Source organism: Amphibalanus amphitrite, unplaced genomic scaffold (genome assembly GCF_019059575.1).
Source record: "Amphibalanus amphitrite isolate SeventyFive unplaced genomic scaffold, NRLGWU_Aamphi_draft 000197F_arrow, whole genome shotgun sequence".
NCBI lineage: Eukaryota > Metazoa > Arthropoda > Thecostraca > Balanomorpha > Balanidae > Amphibalanus > Amphibalanus amphitrite.
In genome coordinates this window covers 147,835-165,518 of record NW_024881692.1, presented here as the reverse complement: position 1 = coordinate 165,518, position 17,684 = coordinate 147,835, and the positions used below count along the sequence as shown (strand labels likewise).

General features: G+C 45.8%; 3 protein-coding genes and 1 long non-coding RNA gene across 6 annotated transcripts; 2 read left to right on the top strand and 2 right to left on the bottom strand.

Moving 5' to 3' along the window:
• Positions 1-478: 478 nt before the first annotated feature.
• On the bottom strand, positions 479-6,441 carry LOC122384717 (14-3-3 protein zeta). Of its 2 annotated transcripts, none has more exons than XM_043372382.1 (5): positions 6,057-6,441; positions 3,100-3,207; positions 2,068-2,388; positions 1,543-1,823; positions 479-1,067 (listed from the first exon to the last, which is right to left on the bottom strand). In XM_043372382.1, exons 2-5 carry the CDS (start codon positions 3,200-3,202, stop codon positions 1,029-1,031), a joined length of 744 nt encoding a protein of 247 aa, XP_043228317.1. In that variant the 5' UTR covers positions 3,203-3,207; positions 6,057-6,441; the 3' UTR covers positions 479-1,028. The 2 variants fall into 2 exon arrangements, with proteins under 2 accessions (XP_043228317.1, XP_043228319.1); XM_043372384.1 differs by having other exon boundaries at positions 5,928-6,152.
• A 1,193-nt stretch (positions 6,442-7,634) lies between these two features.
• LOC122384716 lies at positions 7,635-10,107 on the top strand. Its single transcript, XM_043372381.1, has 2 exons — positions 7,635-7,934; positions 8,742-10,107. Exons 1-2 carry the CDS (start codon positions 7,780-7,782, stop codon positions 9,973-9,975), a joined length of 1,389 nt encoding a protein of 462 aa, XP_043228316.1. The 5' UTR covers positions 7,635-7,779; the 3' UTR covers positions 9,976-10,107.
• A 29-nt stretch (positions 10,108-10,136) lies between these two features.
• On the bottom strand, positions 10,137-12,963 carry LOC122384715. The gene is made up of 3 exons (XM_043372380.1): positions 12,466-12,963; positions 12,030-12,142; positions 10,137-11,716 (listed from the first exon to the last, which is right to left on the bottom strand). Exons 1-3 carry the CDS (start codon positions 12,881-12,883, stop codon positions 10,433-10,435), a joined length of 1,815 nt encoding a protein of 604 aa, XP_043228315.1. The 5' UTR covers positions 12,884-12,963; the 3' UTR covers positions 10,137-10,432.
• Positions 12,964-13,217: 254 nt separating this feature from the next.
• LOC122384714 lies at positions 13,218-15,930 on the top strand. 2 transcript variants are annotated; one of them, XR_006257082.1, is made up of 4 exons: positions 13,218-13,527; positions 14,493-14,535; positions 14,796-14,936; positions 15,459-15,930. It is a non-coding gene; the product is annotated as an uncharacterized LOC122384714 (long non-coding RNA). The 2 variants fall into 2 exon arrangements; XR_006257081.1 differs by having other exon boundaries at positions 13,218-14,936.
• Positions 15,931-17,684: the final 1,754 nt, after the last annotated feature.

Below are 17,684 nucleotides of genomic sequence, written 5' to 3'. Positions count from 1 at the left end.
AGTTCGACAGCAGGTGACGGGCCTGACGCTGCAACAGCGGGCGGTCTACCTGAATGATAAATTAGCAGTGCTGACCCACTGCTCGTCTACTCCGAAGGCATTGGAGGGGCGAAGCGAAGCTTACAGTACCCAACGGTTATTCGCTTAGGTACAACAATGATACGGACTTTTTGTTAGTTTTGCGTGAACGTGATTGGAAGAGCGAAACTATAGCAATTGATCCGTAGCCACCCACAAAGCCCCCTAATATCGCAACAATGGTCGCAACTGTGACCGCCCCGCTTCCGCTAACGAGTGGCAACGATGATGGACTTGCGTGTATTTCTCCCGCAGGCCGTCCAACCACACCTGGGCCCTCCAATGACCTGAATGTTTGCGTTCACTGTATGGTTTCTGTTTATCGCCAGCCCACCTCTCGCAACGTCACACATTGCCGAGGCTGTGTGGTTAGCACCTTCCCAGGATCAAACAGGCAATGCACAATTTAGCTTTTATTTTTATCAGTTCCGAGAGGAGCAAACCCGATAAATTACCAACTACCGGCGAATAAGCTTCAGAATAAATTACGTGCCGAAAGTCACAATTATTGTAACACCAAACATAACACACAGGGCATGTTACAATGTAATTCGTCTCCAAGCGACGGTCTCGCAGCTCGCTGGGTTTCACGGTGGTCCGGGCGGTGCGCGGCGGGCGGGCGGGCAGACGCGCCGCCAGATATCGGCTCGGCGCCGCGCCGCCGTCCGGACAGAATGACGGAGAGAAGCCGCACAGCCGGGCCGGGCCGCCCGCGCTGCTGAGCAAAGTTTACAGGTGTTAGCAACACAAGCACTGTTACACTGACATAACACGTGCAATGGAATGACCTACACGCTCACGCGCGCGCGCCGCGCGGTGGCGGCAGCGCGCGCGCGGCGCCAGTCGGTGCCCGAACGCCGCCCGGCCGCGTGCGTCGTCACTGTAGCCGTCTCACGCATACACAACCTCAGAAGTCACTGGCACTCCACCGCTCGCGCGCTCGCTCGCTCTCAGTTGTCGCCACCCTCCTGAGGCTCTTCGCCCTCGCCCTGCGAAAAGTCAGACGACCGTCAGCATAATGCAATTTCAAAATATCGGAAGGGGCAGTACAGACCAAACGCTACGAGGAGAGAACAACCTATTCGGGCATTACGGAGGCAAACCAGTCAAAACCGAAGGAATGTAGCCGACTTTACCACCAACGATATTAAGTCCAGAGCAGACGTCCACATCCGGACGATGGTGCCTACTCCGTACAAAACGATAACGATGGGTCTGAATAAGCTTTGAAGAATACAACCACTTATCGATAAGACAATCGTAAGGCTGCACGGGTTTACCCGGCTTATCAAACCGGTAGATATCAACGAAGACAATTGTACCTCTACGGCGCAGCAACAGGTTGCAAGCCTGTCAGTCGCCAGTATCAATACAATAAATATTGAATAGTTACAGTCCCAAACAAACGTGATCATACCGCAGCTCCCCGCTACCCCGGCGCCGACTGAGTTGAGCGGCACTGACCTGGGCGTCGGAGGTCCAGAGTGTTAGGTTGTCCCTCAGCAGCTGCATGATGAGGGTGGAGTCCTTGTAGCTGTCCTCGCTGAGCGTGTCCAGCTCGGCGATCGCATCGTCAAACGCCTGCTTGGCCAGCTGGCACGCCTTCTCGGGCGAGTTGAGGATCTCGTAGTAGAACACGGAGAAGTTGAGGGCCAGGCCCAGCCGGATCGGGTGCGTCGGCTGCATCTTGCTCTTGCTGATCTCGAACGCGTCCTGGTAGGCCTTCTGAGAGTCCTCGACGATCGCTGTCGGGTGCAAAACAAAGCACATTACACAACACCGCTAGATAATTGCATGGACATAAAACGTAATACGATTACACGTTTGTACGACTTCACATTATTACGATTATGCTTTGTTTTTGGCTATCCGAAAGGGACCGTCAACTGATAAGATATCGTAACTTCACATGCAAACGTCCGTACCCAGCCTACCAAACTGCCACAGCGGCTGACTCCCCCCCCCCCGTGTGCCGCCCCATCCACTCACTGTTGCGAGCGTCGCCGGTGGCCACCTCGGCCAGGTAGCGAAAGTAGTCGCCCTTCATCTTCAGGTAGAACACCTGCGACTCGGCCGTGGTAGCCTTGGCGATCAGGAACTTATCGAGCAGGCTGAGTACGTCGTTGCAGATCTCGCGCAGCTCCTTCTCGACCTTCTCGCGGTATTCCTTGGCCATCTGCTGTTTCTTCTCGCTGCCCTCCGTCTTCTGTTCGATGGAGGAGATGACCCTCCAGGAACTCCGCCGCGCGCCCACCACGTTCTTGTAAGCCACCGAGAGCAGGTTGCGCTCCTCGTTGCTCAGCTCGTTACCTGGAGAGACACAAACTTCATCAATAAAGCAGGGTGTCATTCATTTTATCCGTGCCAAATTTTAGCGTCCTTTAGGACAACATTGTCAAGAGTCTGAAACTGCATGACTGAGACACCCACTTTGTCATAAAAGTTGGCTTTACGTTACATGGTGGAGAACTGACGTAGGCACGGCCACGTCTTGTCATATTTGCAATGTAACCTCAATTGAAAATTTCCTTAATGTACGACGGTTATAAATTTGATACCAATAAAAATATGAATCCAACGGTACGCTATTTCCCGATGACACTGCAATTATGGCTGTGACCTCTGCAATAAGCACAAATCACTTAGCACAGGTTTTGGCTGTTGGAGCTTAGTGCGCGTCTACACTGTACAGCGGGATTAGTATGTGATTACTAGGCATTTACCCTTCCACATTATGTACAAAGGAGCAACACAGCATAAAAATTCTTAATTAGTCCCCAAGGCATTTCTTATGGTCTATCAAAGCACAAACAATGTGGTGTAATGAACTTCAGTCATGCAAGCAGTATGACTACCAACAACGAACATTTATCTTGAAGTTATTCCATGCTGTTATGTTACATTCAGCTAACAAGCAACTCAATTAGTTATGAAGCTATCATGGAAGGCATCAGCAAAGGCCAGGACTGCTGCGCTATCACACAGTCGCTGTGACCAGTTCTCCCGCAGTGATCCACGTACCGGTCTCTGTGACGTTTTTCATGGCGGCGGCCATGTCGTCGTAGCGCTCGGCCTGCTCGGCCAGCTTGGCCCGCTGCACCAGCTCGTCCTTGTCGGCAGACATGGTTTCTGTGGGGGAGAGGGACACCGGTCAGAACCAGCAACACTGCAAACAGAAGGACAAGTATGTGACTGTGTGGAAGGACAAAATTGCAGACATACTCTTAAAACAAATTTAAAAGCACCTCGTTAACGATTCTTTTCACTCTTAGTTCCCAGGAATGAGTGAGTCGTGCTGACAACACAATGCATTAATTGTATAGGAAGCAAAAGTTATGTTGGAGATAACCATTTTGCTAACAAACAAGAACTTGCTACACTGATCATGGGGCATGATACATAAAAATGCCTCACATAATTGAAATGACGTACTGCAACATCACTACAGAACAAAAGCTAAATGCTGTTGTAGATAGCTCATAGCACCAACTCTACACAGGGCTTCCTTGTATTGACAGCAATGCTTGCGAGGGTTTTGCATATGATCAGTTGTGAACTGAGCAATGATGTCATTCAATACCAACTCTGGTAGCAATTTTTACTTCAGAGCAACATTACCAGTTACAAATTTAAGTTTGGCCATCGCCACAGAACACAAAGGTTGTGGCAACCAAAATTATATGTGTTTCACTCAATGTGAAAGGCCAATGTCCCTAATAAGGCTGCACAGTGCACACCATTTGATGACTTGTGATGTTGCTAATACTCTGCCTCAGGGTCCAGACAAAACCCATGCAGCTCAGAAAGGGTTTATCATGTGGGCCACCAACATGGCAAAATCACAGCCCTTCACTCTTCCCCAGCACCACAGCAGGCAGAATGCAGCACAACAGATGCATCACCCTGATTGGATGGGCTGTGAGTTGCCTTTTGCACCCTCAGCTCAAAATTGAATAAAACCAAACTATAATGTGACAACCATGTCCACCTAGAAAATTGTTCATATAATCATTTACCAAAAAGACTCACTACAAGCAGAAATGCCAAAACATTGCTTAACCTTACCTGACTCAATGCTGCCATACAAAGGCAAAACCAATAACATTAGGGATGACCTCTGGCCTGAGGTAGTGACCTCTGACATGACAATCATTTTTGCCTTTGCATGGCAGAATGGGAGGTCAGGTGTTGCTCATCAATGTTTGGTGTAAAAAGCATTGGCAGTATTGATGATTGGTGTTACTTTTCCAGCTTAGTAGGACATGCTCTTTCCATTCATATTATCATTTTGTGAATTTCAACAGTTTTTAGAGCTGGGTGCAACAGCTGAAATAGATTTAGTGCAGCAGCAATCAGGATTTTAGCAATCATGAACCTGCCAATCAAAATATCATGACATAGCCAAAATATCACTGCCTCAAGGAATCAAGATTCTCAGTATAACCTTAGGTAATTACCCCAGCAGACAAATGATGAAGTAATTGGACATTCTTGGTATGAACAAGTCCATGGCTTGTGACCTTGTGTTCCAGCTAGTGTATCATATACCAGTGTCCAGAAATTTGTCAGCTGGGGTAGGAAACAAAATCCAAATGTTTTTTTTTTTTTACTGCTCTCACCTCCAACTTTTAGGACCTTTTCCTCTCCCAAGACTACCAAGAAAATCCATTTGTGTGGATGTTGTATTACATTCTAGTAAAAGTGTAAAAAACATTGTTATGTGGCCTCACTTTCTACCTACACATGTATTTCTCTTCATGTTTTTGTCTTGTAAACTTTTCAGTTTTTAACCCATGCCCCACTGGGGTACTGGATATCCACGCCCTGCTGGGAGGGGTGGTGTTTGAACACCCCCTCCTAACCCAGCTCCTGGGCCACATAGCTATGCGCAGAAGGTGACGTTCGAAAGAGCACCAAATATGTCGAAATACCTTCAGTCACTTTTTTGGTCAGGTCAAAGTTCAGGTCACCAGAGGTCATTGAAGGCAAAATTTTGTTTCAATCTGTATCGACGAGCTGAACACAACCAAGGCATTTTCATCACTTTAGCATGCCTCTATCAAAAGTTATTTGCGAAAAACTGCCAAGATACCATTCGTGACCGAAAATGACCTCAGGGGCATAAACAGGGGTCAGGGGTACCATTTTCATGCTCAGTGTATCCTAGTTACTTGTACTTCAGTGTTAGAGTGTTTATAATGGTTTTCATCCAAAAGATGCACCTTTCATTCTCTCCCATTGACTAATGATGGGGAGATCACAAAATTGACCTAACCTTAATTCATTGATATCAAAATTCTGAGATACCTATACATTTTGTACATACTATTGCTCTTAGCAATCACTGAAAGTTTCAAAGTGATCGGCCACTCAGTGTGGCTATGGCAGACATGAAACATGTCGGGTCACTTCAAGTGACCTGACCTTGAACAACCTTGGTCTGCAATTTTTAGAACATGTGTAGAGTCGATGTATGATAAGGCAGCCAAAATTGATTGATGGATAAATATTTAGACTTGACATAGTTTCATTAACTGAAGCACTCACATTTGTAGTGTTTGTATGTAAATCAAATGCTGTAAATATTAAAAATGCACTTATTATTGCTAACCGCAAGTCAAGTATCACAAGTAAATGGGTGTGAACAAACTAACTTGGTGCAAAATTGAATCAGAATTAGCTGATAGCAAAATAAAAAATTCAACTTGTGTGGTAAAATGATTTAACATTTAATGCAATATTTAAAGCTGAACATTCATTTCATGCAGAAAACCAGCAACATTAAGCATCATGAAAACAGATTTAAGGGAATTAAACTTCGCCCACGTGATCAGCCCATCCCAAATCACCTTGGCCGGCCACGCCGAGACAAATGCGACGCAGTCAAGGGCCCACGCTGCACAAATTCGAGATATTGCTGAAATTCACGGAGAATATGGAATGCGAATTGAATCTGCAAAAGTGATGAATGAACTTACCTGACTTTTACGCTTGGGAAAGGCAAGAAATGCTTCAAAAAACCGATTGAAAATTTAGCAGGAGCTCCAACCGGGCACCACGGGAATTTGCCGGGAACCACGATCGGTGAAGGATTCTCGCACGTAAGGTGTATACGTATTCCTTGACTGTATATTTCTTTTCAATTAAAAAAAATATTAGTACAATTTTAATTCGTATTTTTCAGCATCTGTCCCTTCAAAATAGAACACTCCTCATCTTAAAGCTAGCTTAATATTTTTAGCTCCTTTCTTAGCAGTTAAAGAAATACTACAAGAAAAATACCAAACTTGTCCCGCCCTTTTCCTGCGCCATGAAAACATCCACGGTATATAGAGAACTAGGTAAAACCGGTTTGCCGCTTCAACACTAAGGTATTTTGACCACTATTTTCAGCTGACCTTTTCAGTCCAAAAATGAAAACTATGCAACAGATTTCAATATGTTTTATTATTCAAATATATATTTTGAATTAAGGTACAGAGAGCACAGCTTATCAAAATCTGTAAAGTAACAACGAAAATAAATTTTTGCCCAACTCCGCCATTTCCAAAATAATGGTTCTAAGGTTTTAGGGGTTTGTCAGGGACAACATTATTTTTCTACTCTTAAAATTTAAAATTAAAAATGAAAAAGTAATATCATGGGCAAAAATTGTTTCCTTGAATTACAAAATCAGCATAGTGCTGAACTTCTCAGCCTACCGGACCTGCCATTGTTCTACCACAAATTATCGACTAATATCAGTGATGTGGGGTTATAAATATGGTCCAAAAACATCAAATTTAAATTATCTTTCAGAATCTGTGCATGATGTTGCCTTTTAAATGTAAAGAACTGAATTTAATAGCTGTTGAATACACAGCCGCCATTGGTGTCCTTGGTCACCCTGTTCCACTAAATGTAGTATTTTTCAAAAACTAGCCTATGGCGGTGTCTAAAACATTTACCAAAATTTACAAAATTGTCTACACTATAAGAAATCAGAAAGCTTAAAGCTCTATGACCTCTGGCATTTTGACAACTTACTTCCGAGTCTCGAATTTAGATTTTTGAGAACCCAGCATTTCTGAACGAAATCATTGCTCCCTGGTCAAACTGTCAATCATCTGCTTTTAAAAGTTTTTTATTAAAATCAAAATTTCATTTTCTGTCCAGATATGGATATTTAATTGCAATTTAGAAGGTGTTAAGTATATTTTTTTGGCCTAGAATGAATTACCATTCATGTTGCTGAAGGTTACACTATGAAAATTAACGAAATATTACTAAAAAACAAGCCTATGGCGGTGTCTATTTCAAGATGAATAATAAACAAAATGGACCTCTTGCATGAAATTGGTGGCAACGTTTATTGGGTCAAAATGAGTCTGCTGATTCCAAAAATACCACTTACAATTCAAAATTCAAAGGGAATCACCTTTAATTTTTACTTTAAAATTTCGGTTCTCGAATGGCGGGAGAAACGTAGCCGCGGGCGGTTTATCCCCCATGACGTCACATATAGGGTCACCCAAATGGCGCAGGAATTACGAGACTGGCGCGGCTGTTTGACAAAGGCTTGGACAAAGGTCTCACGTGTGCTGTGTTGTAATTTGTGAAGTTCTGTAAGGTGTGAGAAGGTGCAGGAGATTTTGGAAGGTCTAGATTGTTGAAACAAAGGTTGAAGTGCTTTCCTGACTGTCGTCGAGGCTGCTATCAGGCATGAAAAGAGCTGCAAGAGTAGATGATATGTATGAAGGCTTCTTGAAGGCCGATTCAAGAAATCTGCCGGCTGTAGATAATGACATGATTGAAAGCTTCTTCAGAAGGGACACCAACTTCATCAGTCCAGAATTTCGTCTTGTGAAGGTCAAGAGGTAAGTACCTGTAGGATGGTTAATTGAAAATAAAACGTAGCTACTTGTACTGGTTAAGTCGTAGAAACTTTGGAGTGATTTAACTATGAGGTTGACGGAATGTTTAAAGTTTCCATTGTTTTCAGGAGAAGAACTGAAATTCAATTGAAATTATGATCCCTAGTTGAGAGAACAGCATAGCTAGATGAATTAATTAGATTGTGAAGGTGATTTCCAGATTATTTTGAGTTGGTTTAGGTACCTATAACCTACCTACCTGCTGCAAACAATGGACAATGACTGGCACCTTCCTGGCACCTGAAGATTCAGGGCAAAAATGGGAAGATATTTCTGTTAAACTGCCAGGAAGCCATGTGCCAGAGTTAACCTCAAAGTTAAAGAATAACAGTTACATATAGGACAAATAACAGTGCCCTGTTCCATGGCAACATGCTACATGTGCGACATGCGCTATGCATATTGCTGTACTGCGCTCCCATGTGAACATCAACAAACTCTGGCGCTCTCAATGTTGTGTGTAGCGCACTGCAGCGTAATGCTGTGTGCAACCCAGGCATCAGTTGTGCCATGTTCAGATATTTAATTTTTGTTATGTGTTCATGTTCACTGGTAGATCATTTACCCAAATTTGTGTTCCACTGTGCCTGTGTAGATCTTTATGAGGGAGGCTCTTATAACGTTGTGTTATGAGGATGTTCTAGATATTAAAGATACTTAATAACTTAAGGATAGAAAATAGCTTTATAGGCCAGGTTTCTAAGAGTTTATGCAACATAACATTGACAACATTTCCCCGTTTGCTGGCAGGTCCGGAAGAGAACAATATGGAGATGATGCCATCGGTTACGTCCAACTGAAGAGGACCTCCAACCAGTGTGAGGTGTGGGCACGTGTGACCCCAGAGCACAAGGTGACCAGCAAAGGGTATCGAGTCACTGTGCTGGTCGACGAAGAAGAGGAGGAGGTGAAATATGTGCAGTGTATCGACTGTGTGGCAAGCCAGGGAGGCTGCAAACATGGCGTTGCCCTCCTGATGTGGCTCCACAGGCGGAGCTCAGAGCCGTCTGTGACGGACGTCCAGGCCTACTGGAAGAAGCCGCGTCTCTCGATGGTGGGAGGCGCGGTAAAGGCTGTACCAGCTGGAGACCTGCGGCCACATCAGAGGGACACCTCCAGCGGCAGTGCCACACCTGGTGGCAACATGCTCGGGGACGCGGGTGAGGATTTTTTCAAGGAACTGGTCGAAGAGGTGCGGAGAGGTGAGACGGGTGCAAGTGGCCTACTATTTGACTATTTTGTACCGTCACAGGCTCCGTGGGAAGGGTGCTCTATGGACCGTCTCTTGGATGCCTACCTAGGTACCTGTCACGGAGACGTGTCCGCCAAAGATTTTATCTTGTTTGCCAAGAACCGCATGACATCGGCCACGTGCCAAGCTGTAAGCAATGAAACTCGTGCGCAACATCAGTCCAGCATGTGGCATGCCATGAGATTCGGGCGCATTACCGCTTCAAAGCTGCACGAGGCGGCGCGCTGCCAGACCAAGAGCGGATCCCTCGTGATGTCCGTCATCGGTGCGGCTAAGCTGAAGGACAGCGCTGCTATGCAGCGAGGGCGCGAGCTGGAGCCACAGGTGCTCAAAGCCGTATCAAAGAAGGTGGGGAAGGTCGAGAGTGCGGGCCTCGTACTCCGACCTGACCTGCCTATCTTTGGCGCGTCGCCGGACGGCCTGACGAGCGACGGCAGGGCGGTGGTAGAGGTCAAGTGCCCGTCAAGCGAAAAGACTCTGAGGCGATACATTACCGAGGAGCAGACGATGGTCAGCAAGCATCGCGCTCAGGTGCAGCTTTTGATGCTGATGACCGGGCGCGACTTGGCCTTCTTCTGTGTGGCAGACCCTGGTTTCCCACAGAAGAAGGCAGTGTACATATGTAAAGAAAGATATGATGAGGCGTACTGTCGCGACCTCATTCAGACCGCCAGCAAGTTCTGGTGTGAGAATGTCTTCCCTGAGTTGGTCAAGGGACGTGGTCAGCAGTAGATTGAGCTGATGTCATTGAGACGAGCACCTTGAGACGGTGCTGATGTCGACAGGGTGCGGTCGTGATCAGTAACGCTGTTTGTCGCTGTTATGCTTGAATTGTGTGGACAATAAATATCCGTCCGTTGCTGCATGTTGTAAAACCTTATATACACAAAGCGTAGGTGCATGAAGATGTATTCCATTACATAGTGTTCAGTAGCATCCCCTAATTACTCCAACGACAACGCAGAGTACATTTTCACACGAATCGTTAGGAAGAACTCAAACGTTTGTATGTATAGGCACAGTCACATTTCGCCCATCAACGGAACCTATGGACTGAGCGACGAGTCGCTGACGGTGCAAGAATAAGATCACAAACGCGTACATAGTGCAACAGCTCACACCAACGACAAACCGTAGAACCGCCCGCCTATGTCAGCCTGTTTCGGTCTAACCACACTGACTCTTTGACTTACACTTTCACAATTTTTTCCTGGAGGTTAATCAAGCCACAACCGATGGCGACCGCGTCATCCAGCAGATCTACCATCTGCAGTGGAAACCTGGAGTGAATGTCCAACGCTTTGAAAACTCTCAAGCGACCAATGACGCGTTCAACATGGATGCGTAGGCCGGCTATTGTGCGCATCTTCAGTACATCGGCGCGATCGAGGCTAACGTCACAAGCAACACTTGGTGGCCGGACGAGACAGCAGTTTTTTGAAGCCAGTGCTCCTTCTATTCCTTTAAATCCACGGTCGGCAAGGACGGTGCAGCCTGATGGGAGAAGCTCTAAAAATCCTGTTTTAGTTACGATGTCAATGTCTGAGGTTCTACCTGATACGCCTCGTGATAGAAAGTTGCACAAGCCGTCTGGGGTACAAGACACTAGGAACTTTATGGTGTTGCATTTTTTGTACTCGGACCATGATGTTGCCTGTGGCAGAGATGCAGAGGGTTTCTCTATCTCAATTTCAAAACAATCGATGATGCTTACCACAGATGGGTACCGGGCTTTGAAAGCCAGTGGAAGCCGCTTGCGGATTTCACTGCTCTCTGGCCACCTTATGCAACCCCGTAAACAGCTGGCCACGACAGGGAGGTATGCCGAGATGACACGAGAGACAAAGCTCTCCGAAATACCAAAATCGTCAGCCAGAAAATGATACTGGCGGTCAGTCCTAACACGCATCAGAATCATGAAGACAATATCTAACTTTGTGATGCCTCCGCGGCTCTCTCTGAAGTCTAGTTTCTGGGCTATCTTATTCAAAACAAACATGTTGTGTTTGCCAATGCCCAAGTAACGCATAGGGTCCGTAGCAATGTAATGCCGGATGCGCTCGCGGGACAATCTTTTCCAATCCCTGCCACCATGGGAGTCTTCGTCAGAAGACTCTGACTCAGGGACATAGTCTGGGCTGGTGTCTGCCGTAATGGGACCATCAGAATCTGTATCAGTATCATTTGCTGCAGGTGAGCTCACTAAAATCGCAGTTCTAGCATTGTTTTGATCCTGGTCAGCATTGTAAGGTGAACCAGAACATGCTTTACCAGAGGCAGAGGCACTTGCAAGGGATGATGGATCCTTTGGTTTGTATTTCTGGTGACCTGCTGCAGACGTCACACCGACTTGATGTTCCATGCTGGAAGGTACAGCAAGATCATGCTGTCCGCTGGCTTGTGCATCATGGCATCCTAATGGTAAACCTGCTTGAGTCGCTTTAGACCGGAACTTCTTCCGAACAGGGTGCACCTGAGAAATGACAACATTTGAAAAAGTTAGGTACCATTATGAATTTTCATTTTTAAATTGGCCTTTCAGACTTTTTTTGCTTGAGACAGGCTGATAAAGTAAGAAGTTTGTACTTTATGAAAGCTAACAGAGCAAATACATAGCTGGCTTTATGAAAAAATCTTTACACAAAGATTATCACTGGAAACAGCTGCATTACACATCTTCCTGCCACTGGCAGTAGCACAACTTACTTGAAATTTTTATCACCCTACACATAAATAATGTGTTCTAACAAAAGGAAGTACAAGCAAACACCATCCCTTTTACTCACCTGGACAGATGCATCCTTGAAGCATGCTGCAGGACTATCACTTGAGGTCGGAAGATGTTGGTCTGTAGCTGTTCCTCCATCAGCTGGTAATGGTCCACTGTCCAGGTTACCACCTGGAGGGAAGAAATGGGTGTAAGTATAAGATGCACTAAGGGCATAACTCACATAATGTCACCTTCTAAAGGAAAACTCCAGATAATATCAGGACCATCCACAAATTCTACTTTGATGAGCTCGTCAAAAACCATCATGCATGGTCCCCACATATTTAAAATGCACTGCAATTGTTACTTTATCAGTCCACCCAATACATACTATTAAATTTCATACAGTGTCTGATAAAATAAATGCATATCATGCTTCAAGAAGTGAGATAAGCCCCATGATTGAATAGCAACTTAACCAGCACCACAACCAGGTAAATGTGTAGACCCACCTTCTGTTGGAGCTGCATCGTCCGCAGGTTCAGCAAGCAGTTCTTGAAGCTTTCTTTTTCTCTGCAATGAGCTTCGCTTCTGCAAAACATGTTCTGCAGCAACGCCACGGCTTTGGCAAGCGAATTTGTGGGGAGTCACTCCTGCCTTGATTTTGACGGCTCCTCCCATCATTTTGACATATAAGTAATTTTCCAGGTCATCTGGTACATCAAAATGTTGTTCGCATGCCCATAATGCTCCAGATGCAAGGGCACCATCCCTACGTGCGATCTTGTACCAATGAGCACGCTCTTTATGTGAGACCGGCACCGGTATATAGAGCAAATCAGGAGCAGTAACACTGGTGTTGGAACAGTTGGGAACAAAACACCACCGGTATGTTTGATATTTTCCTTTTCCTTGCCGTTTTTTCAACATTTTCAATCGCCAAATACCGTTTCCCTCGTTTAAAAACTGCTTCACAGGCCTCCGGTTTCAGCAAAACACTCCCAACGCAAAACATGCAACGTACCGATTTGTCGCAGATGCGCCATCAGGCGAACCCTAGATGTGACGTCAAATATTGATTAGCCAATCACGTTGCGTCTCTAGCAGAAAACTTGAGGACTTAAGTTTAAGTGCGATTTTAGTAAGGAAAACCATTTTTAAGAAAGAAAGTAACGCCAGATTCCATTTTTTGGGGTTGGAAATACCCCAGTTTCATACATTTTTTCCAAAAAAACTGTTCATGCAAGAGGTCCATTCAATTGTCTATTTGTTGATATAAGTCGTAAAACATGATGACCTCTGGCATTTATGAGATTCGGTGTTGAAAACTGCAGACCATGATTATCACCCACAGTTGCGCACAGTTTTCTGTACTGCTTTCGCTGGCAAACGCCAGTGCTCGCATTTGATTGGTCTAACGGCGTTTCTTTTGCGAATCGAGAACACTCTGCAGTTTTATTTTGGTTTCTGTGTATTTTGTTGATTTTTGTTGATTATTGTTGTTGGATTTGGTGGTATTATGATTAGGCAAGGTATTAGGCATTTTTCAGTCACACCATTCCCGTGGTATTATGGTAAGCACTTTTGATGTTTTATTGTGAGAGGTTACCTGTGCCAGGCTGGGTGATTTTGTTTCAAGTTTTTGATCTATGGTTTAGTTGAGATTGAAATCACCACAACCAGGGCAGAGTTTGTTGCATGCTGCATGCATGTTCCTGTTCCTCATACCCTTGTTCCGCAAGGCGTACATTATTTGTTTTATTGATTTGTCATGCCTCAATTACCAATCCTACGAAGTATGTAGTCTACTGCAAGTCTTTATAAACCTAATGCCCAGATTCATTTTGTGCATCCGCTCTCTCTTTGTGCGCTTCCATGGTGTTCTCCCTCTCGATTTCATCCTCTTTCTCCTCTGCGTAGGTATCAACCCCCTGCTTCGGATGGCCATTGAGGTAGGTGCCTTTGGAGCTTGCAGCAATGAGCGTTAGAAATGAATTACCAGAAATAAATGATGCTGTGAAAATTAATCAACAAAAGCTGACAAGGATTAGTTATTAAAATATTATATCACTAAAAAGTTATATTTGTGTAGCGATCTTGAAGTACATGCCCTGCCCCTCTGGCCAATCCTGGTCAATCCTGCTCCGGGTTGTACAGACAACTATCCTATGTGGGAAGCCCGAAGCTCCCCCAGGAGTATGGCCATAATAGCTGGGTGTGGTGAGTGTCACAGGACTGATAGCCCTATAAACACAGGTCGGGTGGGAGGGTATTAGTAGAATAAGCTTAGGATGTTGGTTAAGCCCTTTCCTCATCACCCGCCTCTGTCACCAGTTTTCTCCTCAGCCTCCAGAGCTGGTAGAGTCCATCCTTGTTCTGCTCCATCTCTTTTCTATCATCGTTGAAGAGGAATGCTTTCAGTACCTCGTTGGGTTCTTCCACGTATGGCCTCAGTAGAGCTAGGTTTCATTGTCTTTCTTCTGTTAGCTTGGTACACTCTAGCATAAAATGGACTTCATTTCCTTCCTCTTTTCCACAGAGCTTAATTACCGTTATCACCTCATCCACCGTCTGCTCAATGTGTGAGGAATACGGAGACAAAGGCTGCTTGATAATTAAACAAGTTCTGCGTTTTCTCAGGAAGTCAGTACTTTGTTAGATAGGTATGTGATGAGTTTAACGTAGACAATTGCAGTCTTATGTGTCGATGAAACTAAAAGTCTTGGAAACATGATAAGCTTAGCATAACATTCTGCCATTGCGTTCATGTGTTTGGCTTTGTCGTTCCTATTGTAGGTATGCTTTGTGGATTCTGAGTTCTGACCATATTATCTTCCACCAGGTTCATTGCTGGCAGTGGTTCAGGAGACAGTGGTTCGATCCCAGCTGTAGAACGTCACCTGCAGGAAGTAGCATTGTGATGGCCAGTCACGTGGCGCGTGTATCCAGCCACATTGTCCAGAAACCATCACATCATTTCCAGGTCAGTAACTGTGTGGACCAGTCCAACGCGTCCACAGGTCACTGGTCAGGCTGTATCCCACCACGTCACTAGGTAGTAGGTCAGTGACATAATGGCATTGTGTGACCCGTCGCCGCGTCCTTATAAGGACCACTCACCTATAGGTGGGTGGCTCGGGGGAACTTTTTGTGCTGCCGGGATGGGATGTCTGCTAATGCAGGTGCCGCTGCAAGTGTCGTGACGTATGATGGGTCTCAGGCTCGGATTTCGATTTCTCGAGTGAGAAATGTGTGTACAGGCTAATGTAATGTTATTAAAGCTGAGTGTGCGACAGGAAACGTTAATCATGAGCTATGAGTCGTGGTCGCCGTGGCTCGTAGTGGTATTTGACGACCGTCGTGACCTGTGACGGTCACCGTGACTGCTATGTGATGGTCGCCGCGGCTGCCGGCTGGCATATGACGGCCGCCGTGACTTCTATAACGGCCTTCGTGACTGAATCGTGACGGTCGTCTTGATGTGCCGCGACTCGCTGCTTTACAGGTCACTGGTCGCTGGTGCTCGAGTTGACTGTGTCTTCAACGGCTCCACGGTGACCAGCGCCGCCACCGCCGAGACCATCCGATTCCTGAAATGATAATGGCCGTACACGAACAAGAGGCTCTATGCATCCAGATGCAAGTCAAGCGCCATGCTCAGAGGCGTCATCCGGAGAAGGCCGCACAGTGCACTTTAGGCTGAGCTCGGGTGTAGTGCGCGCTGACGGATAGGATGAAATTACGGGCCGGCCATCAGATTTCAGTGCGGGGATCAAGATGGTCGGAGCCGACGTGGCTCGGTTGATGGTGTGTCAGGGTTGATTGAGAGTGGAGGCGAGACACCCGGATCTGTGAAGGATACGCCAATACGGGTCTCGACGTCGTCTCGCAATTTGTGCTATGTAATATGACGGCTATGCCGTGGTATCATTCACTCTCGATGCGCTAATAAATAATAAATAGGACAGAGACTGGAACTAATATTATTATATTTGGATGTAAGGGGCAGGTTTTGGCCAGCGCTATATTAGAAATCGTGAGCGTGCTAGTTGCAATCAATCGCGCGCTTCCTGCTGAGCATCTGTGAGCGAGAAAATACTTTTTCTGGAACGTTCGTCGTAAAATATGTGTATCTTTGGAATAAGTTGTCAGAACATGAATGAATTTTTGGTGTCCACTGCAGCTGCTGTTCTGGAACAGAAACATGCCGAGATCGGTTGTGTATGAACTATGTACGCTGTAGCAAAATCAAGCAGCCGTACCATGAATCAAAAGCGATATGTGAATTAAAGTGGATATTTTTCACTATTTTTTTCAGTTTTATCACACAGATCACAGAAATGCGTCAAATACTGATCACACCCGGTTCCAAACAACTAAACCCTTGCGATCACTGGAAAGTAAATAATAATACCCATGTGGCTGTCTTGTCTGGCGTGATCCGAGACTCTCTCTCTCTCTCTCTCTCTCTCTCCCCCTCTCTCTCTCTCTCTCTCTCTCTCTCTCTCTCTCTCTCTCTCTCTCTCTCACTGTCGTTGCTGACGCACAAGGGACAACACGGCCGAATCGCGACGATGGAGAGCACGGAACGATGCTGGTGACTGGCGGACCAGCGAAAACAGGAAAGGAGATGATTAGCTCTAGCTCCCGTCTGCGCGCGGAAGGCGCTGATTGGCGGGGCTCGTAGACTCCATTGGCTCATCAGACTGTTGTTGGTTTTCTTCCTCCCCTCCCACAGGCGTAGCCAGGTAGCTAAGTTGTGCGCGGAAGCGAGCGGCAAGAGCGGCGCTAGGTGTCGCCCTCCCAGCGACCGGGCAGTGCAGCTGGACGTGCCCCGGATGGTCCGCCTCTGATCTCGGCACACTCGGCAGAGTGCGGCCGGACACTACATGGAGTTGCATAGCGTCGATAGGCCGTATGGTGTCGCTGTCGTAATTATAAAAGCGTAAGTAGAAGGTTGAAGCAAGATATAGAATGCTTTTCTTTACATTTAATATCGCAAAGCACAGCTTTATGCGCTGGCTACGATATGTTCGTGTCGGTTGCGGCAGTAATCATCGAAGAAATATATGATTTATGAACGTTTCTTGATCATAGAATGATAAAACATTGCAATGTTTGCCTGTTGTGAAGATAACTCCTATACTGCCGCTCTATCGTCCGGAATTATTCGTGTTTGATCGCGGCGATTCCGCCACTCTATCAGCTGATTTTTGTTTCCGAGTCACGTGACCAACCGGTGTCTCCCTGAAAACATCGACAAGTTGGTATTGATGGGTGGATCCGGTGGATCTATTTCTTATTTTCGCGTTGTATTTTAGCAGCTTGACATTTATCCATGAAAGGCAATATATATGACTGCACAGTGTGCATGTTGCCTTGTTATTAGATGCATGCAGCAACTCCTGATTTGGTACCTAAACCAATCTTCTCTTACCAAGGTCTTCATTTCCACTTTTTTTCAACAAAGGCATGTGTTTCATGTATTTGTGGCTGATATTGTAACTAGATGATACTTTTCTGCTCGTTACTGCGACAACCAAATGATTAACACTAGCAAAATCAAGATTCTTACAGATAACCTTAGAGCAGGATAACCGTAGATCGGACCTGAGTATCATCAGAAAAGATCCGCTAGGTGGCAGGATAATCGGATGAATATTGTGTATAGATGTCAGCACAAACCAGTGAGAATGGGGTTGATCCGCCGTGAGTGAGCATTCGGTAGGTG

Bases quoted from the DNA above. Each gene is read 5' to 3' on its own strand.
- LOC122384717 (XM_043372382.1), bottom strand. From the start codon at position 3,202: ATGTCTGCCGACAAGGACGAGCTGGTGCAGCGGGCCAAGCTGGCCGAG. The intron at 2,389-3,099 runs GTACGTGGATCA...GTGTCTCTCCAG, and splicing joins GAAAAACGTCACAGAGACCG to GTAACGAGCTGAGCAACGAG. The intron at 1,068-1,542 runs GTCAGTGCCGCT...GACTTTTCGCAG, and splicing joins TCTGGACCTCCGACGCCCAG to GGCGAGGGCGAAGAGCCTCA.
- LOC122384716 (XM_043372381.1), top strand. From the start codon at position 7,780: ATGAAAAGAGCTGCAAGAGTAGATGATATGTATGAAGGCTTCTTGAAG. The intron at 7,935-8,741 runs GTAAGTACCTGT...GTTTGCTGGCAG, and splicing joins CGTCTTGTGAAGGTCAAGAG to GTCCGGAAGAGAACAATATG.
- LOC122384715 (XM_043372380.1), bottom strand. From the start codon at position 12,883: ATGTTGAAAAAACGGCAAGGAAAAGGAAAATATCAAACATACCGGTGG. The intron at 12,143-12,465 runs GTGGGTCTACAC...TCTTCCCTCCAG, and splicing joins CGATGCAGCTCCAACAGAAG to GTGGTAACCTGGACAGTGGA. The intron at 11,717-12,029 runs GTGAGTAAAAGG...GTCATTTCTCAG, and splicing joins TCAAGGATGCATCTGTCCAG to GTGCACCCTGTTCGGAAGAA.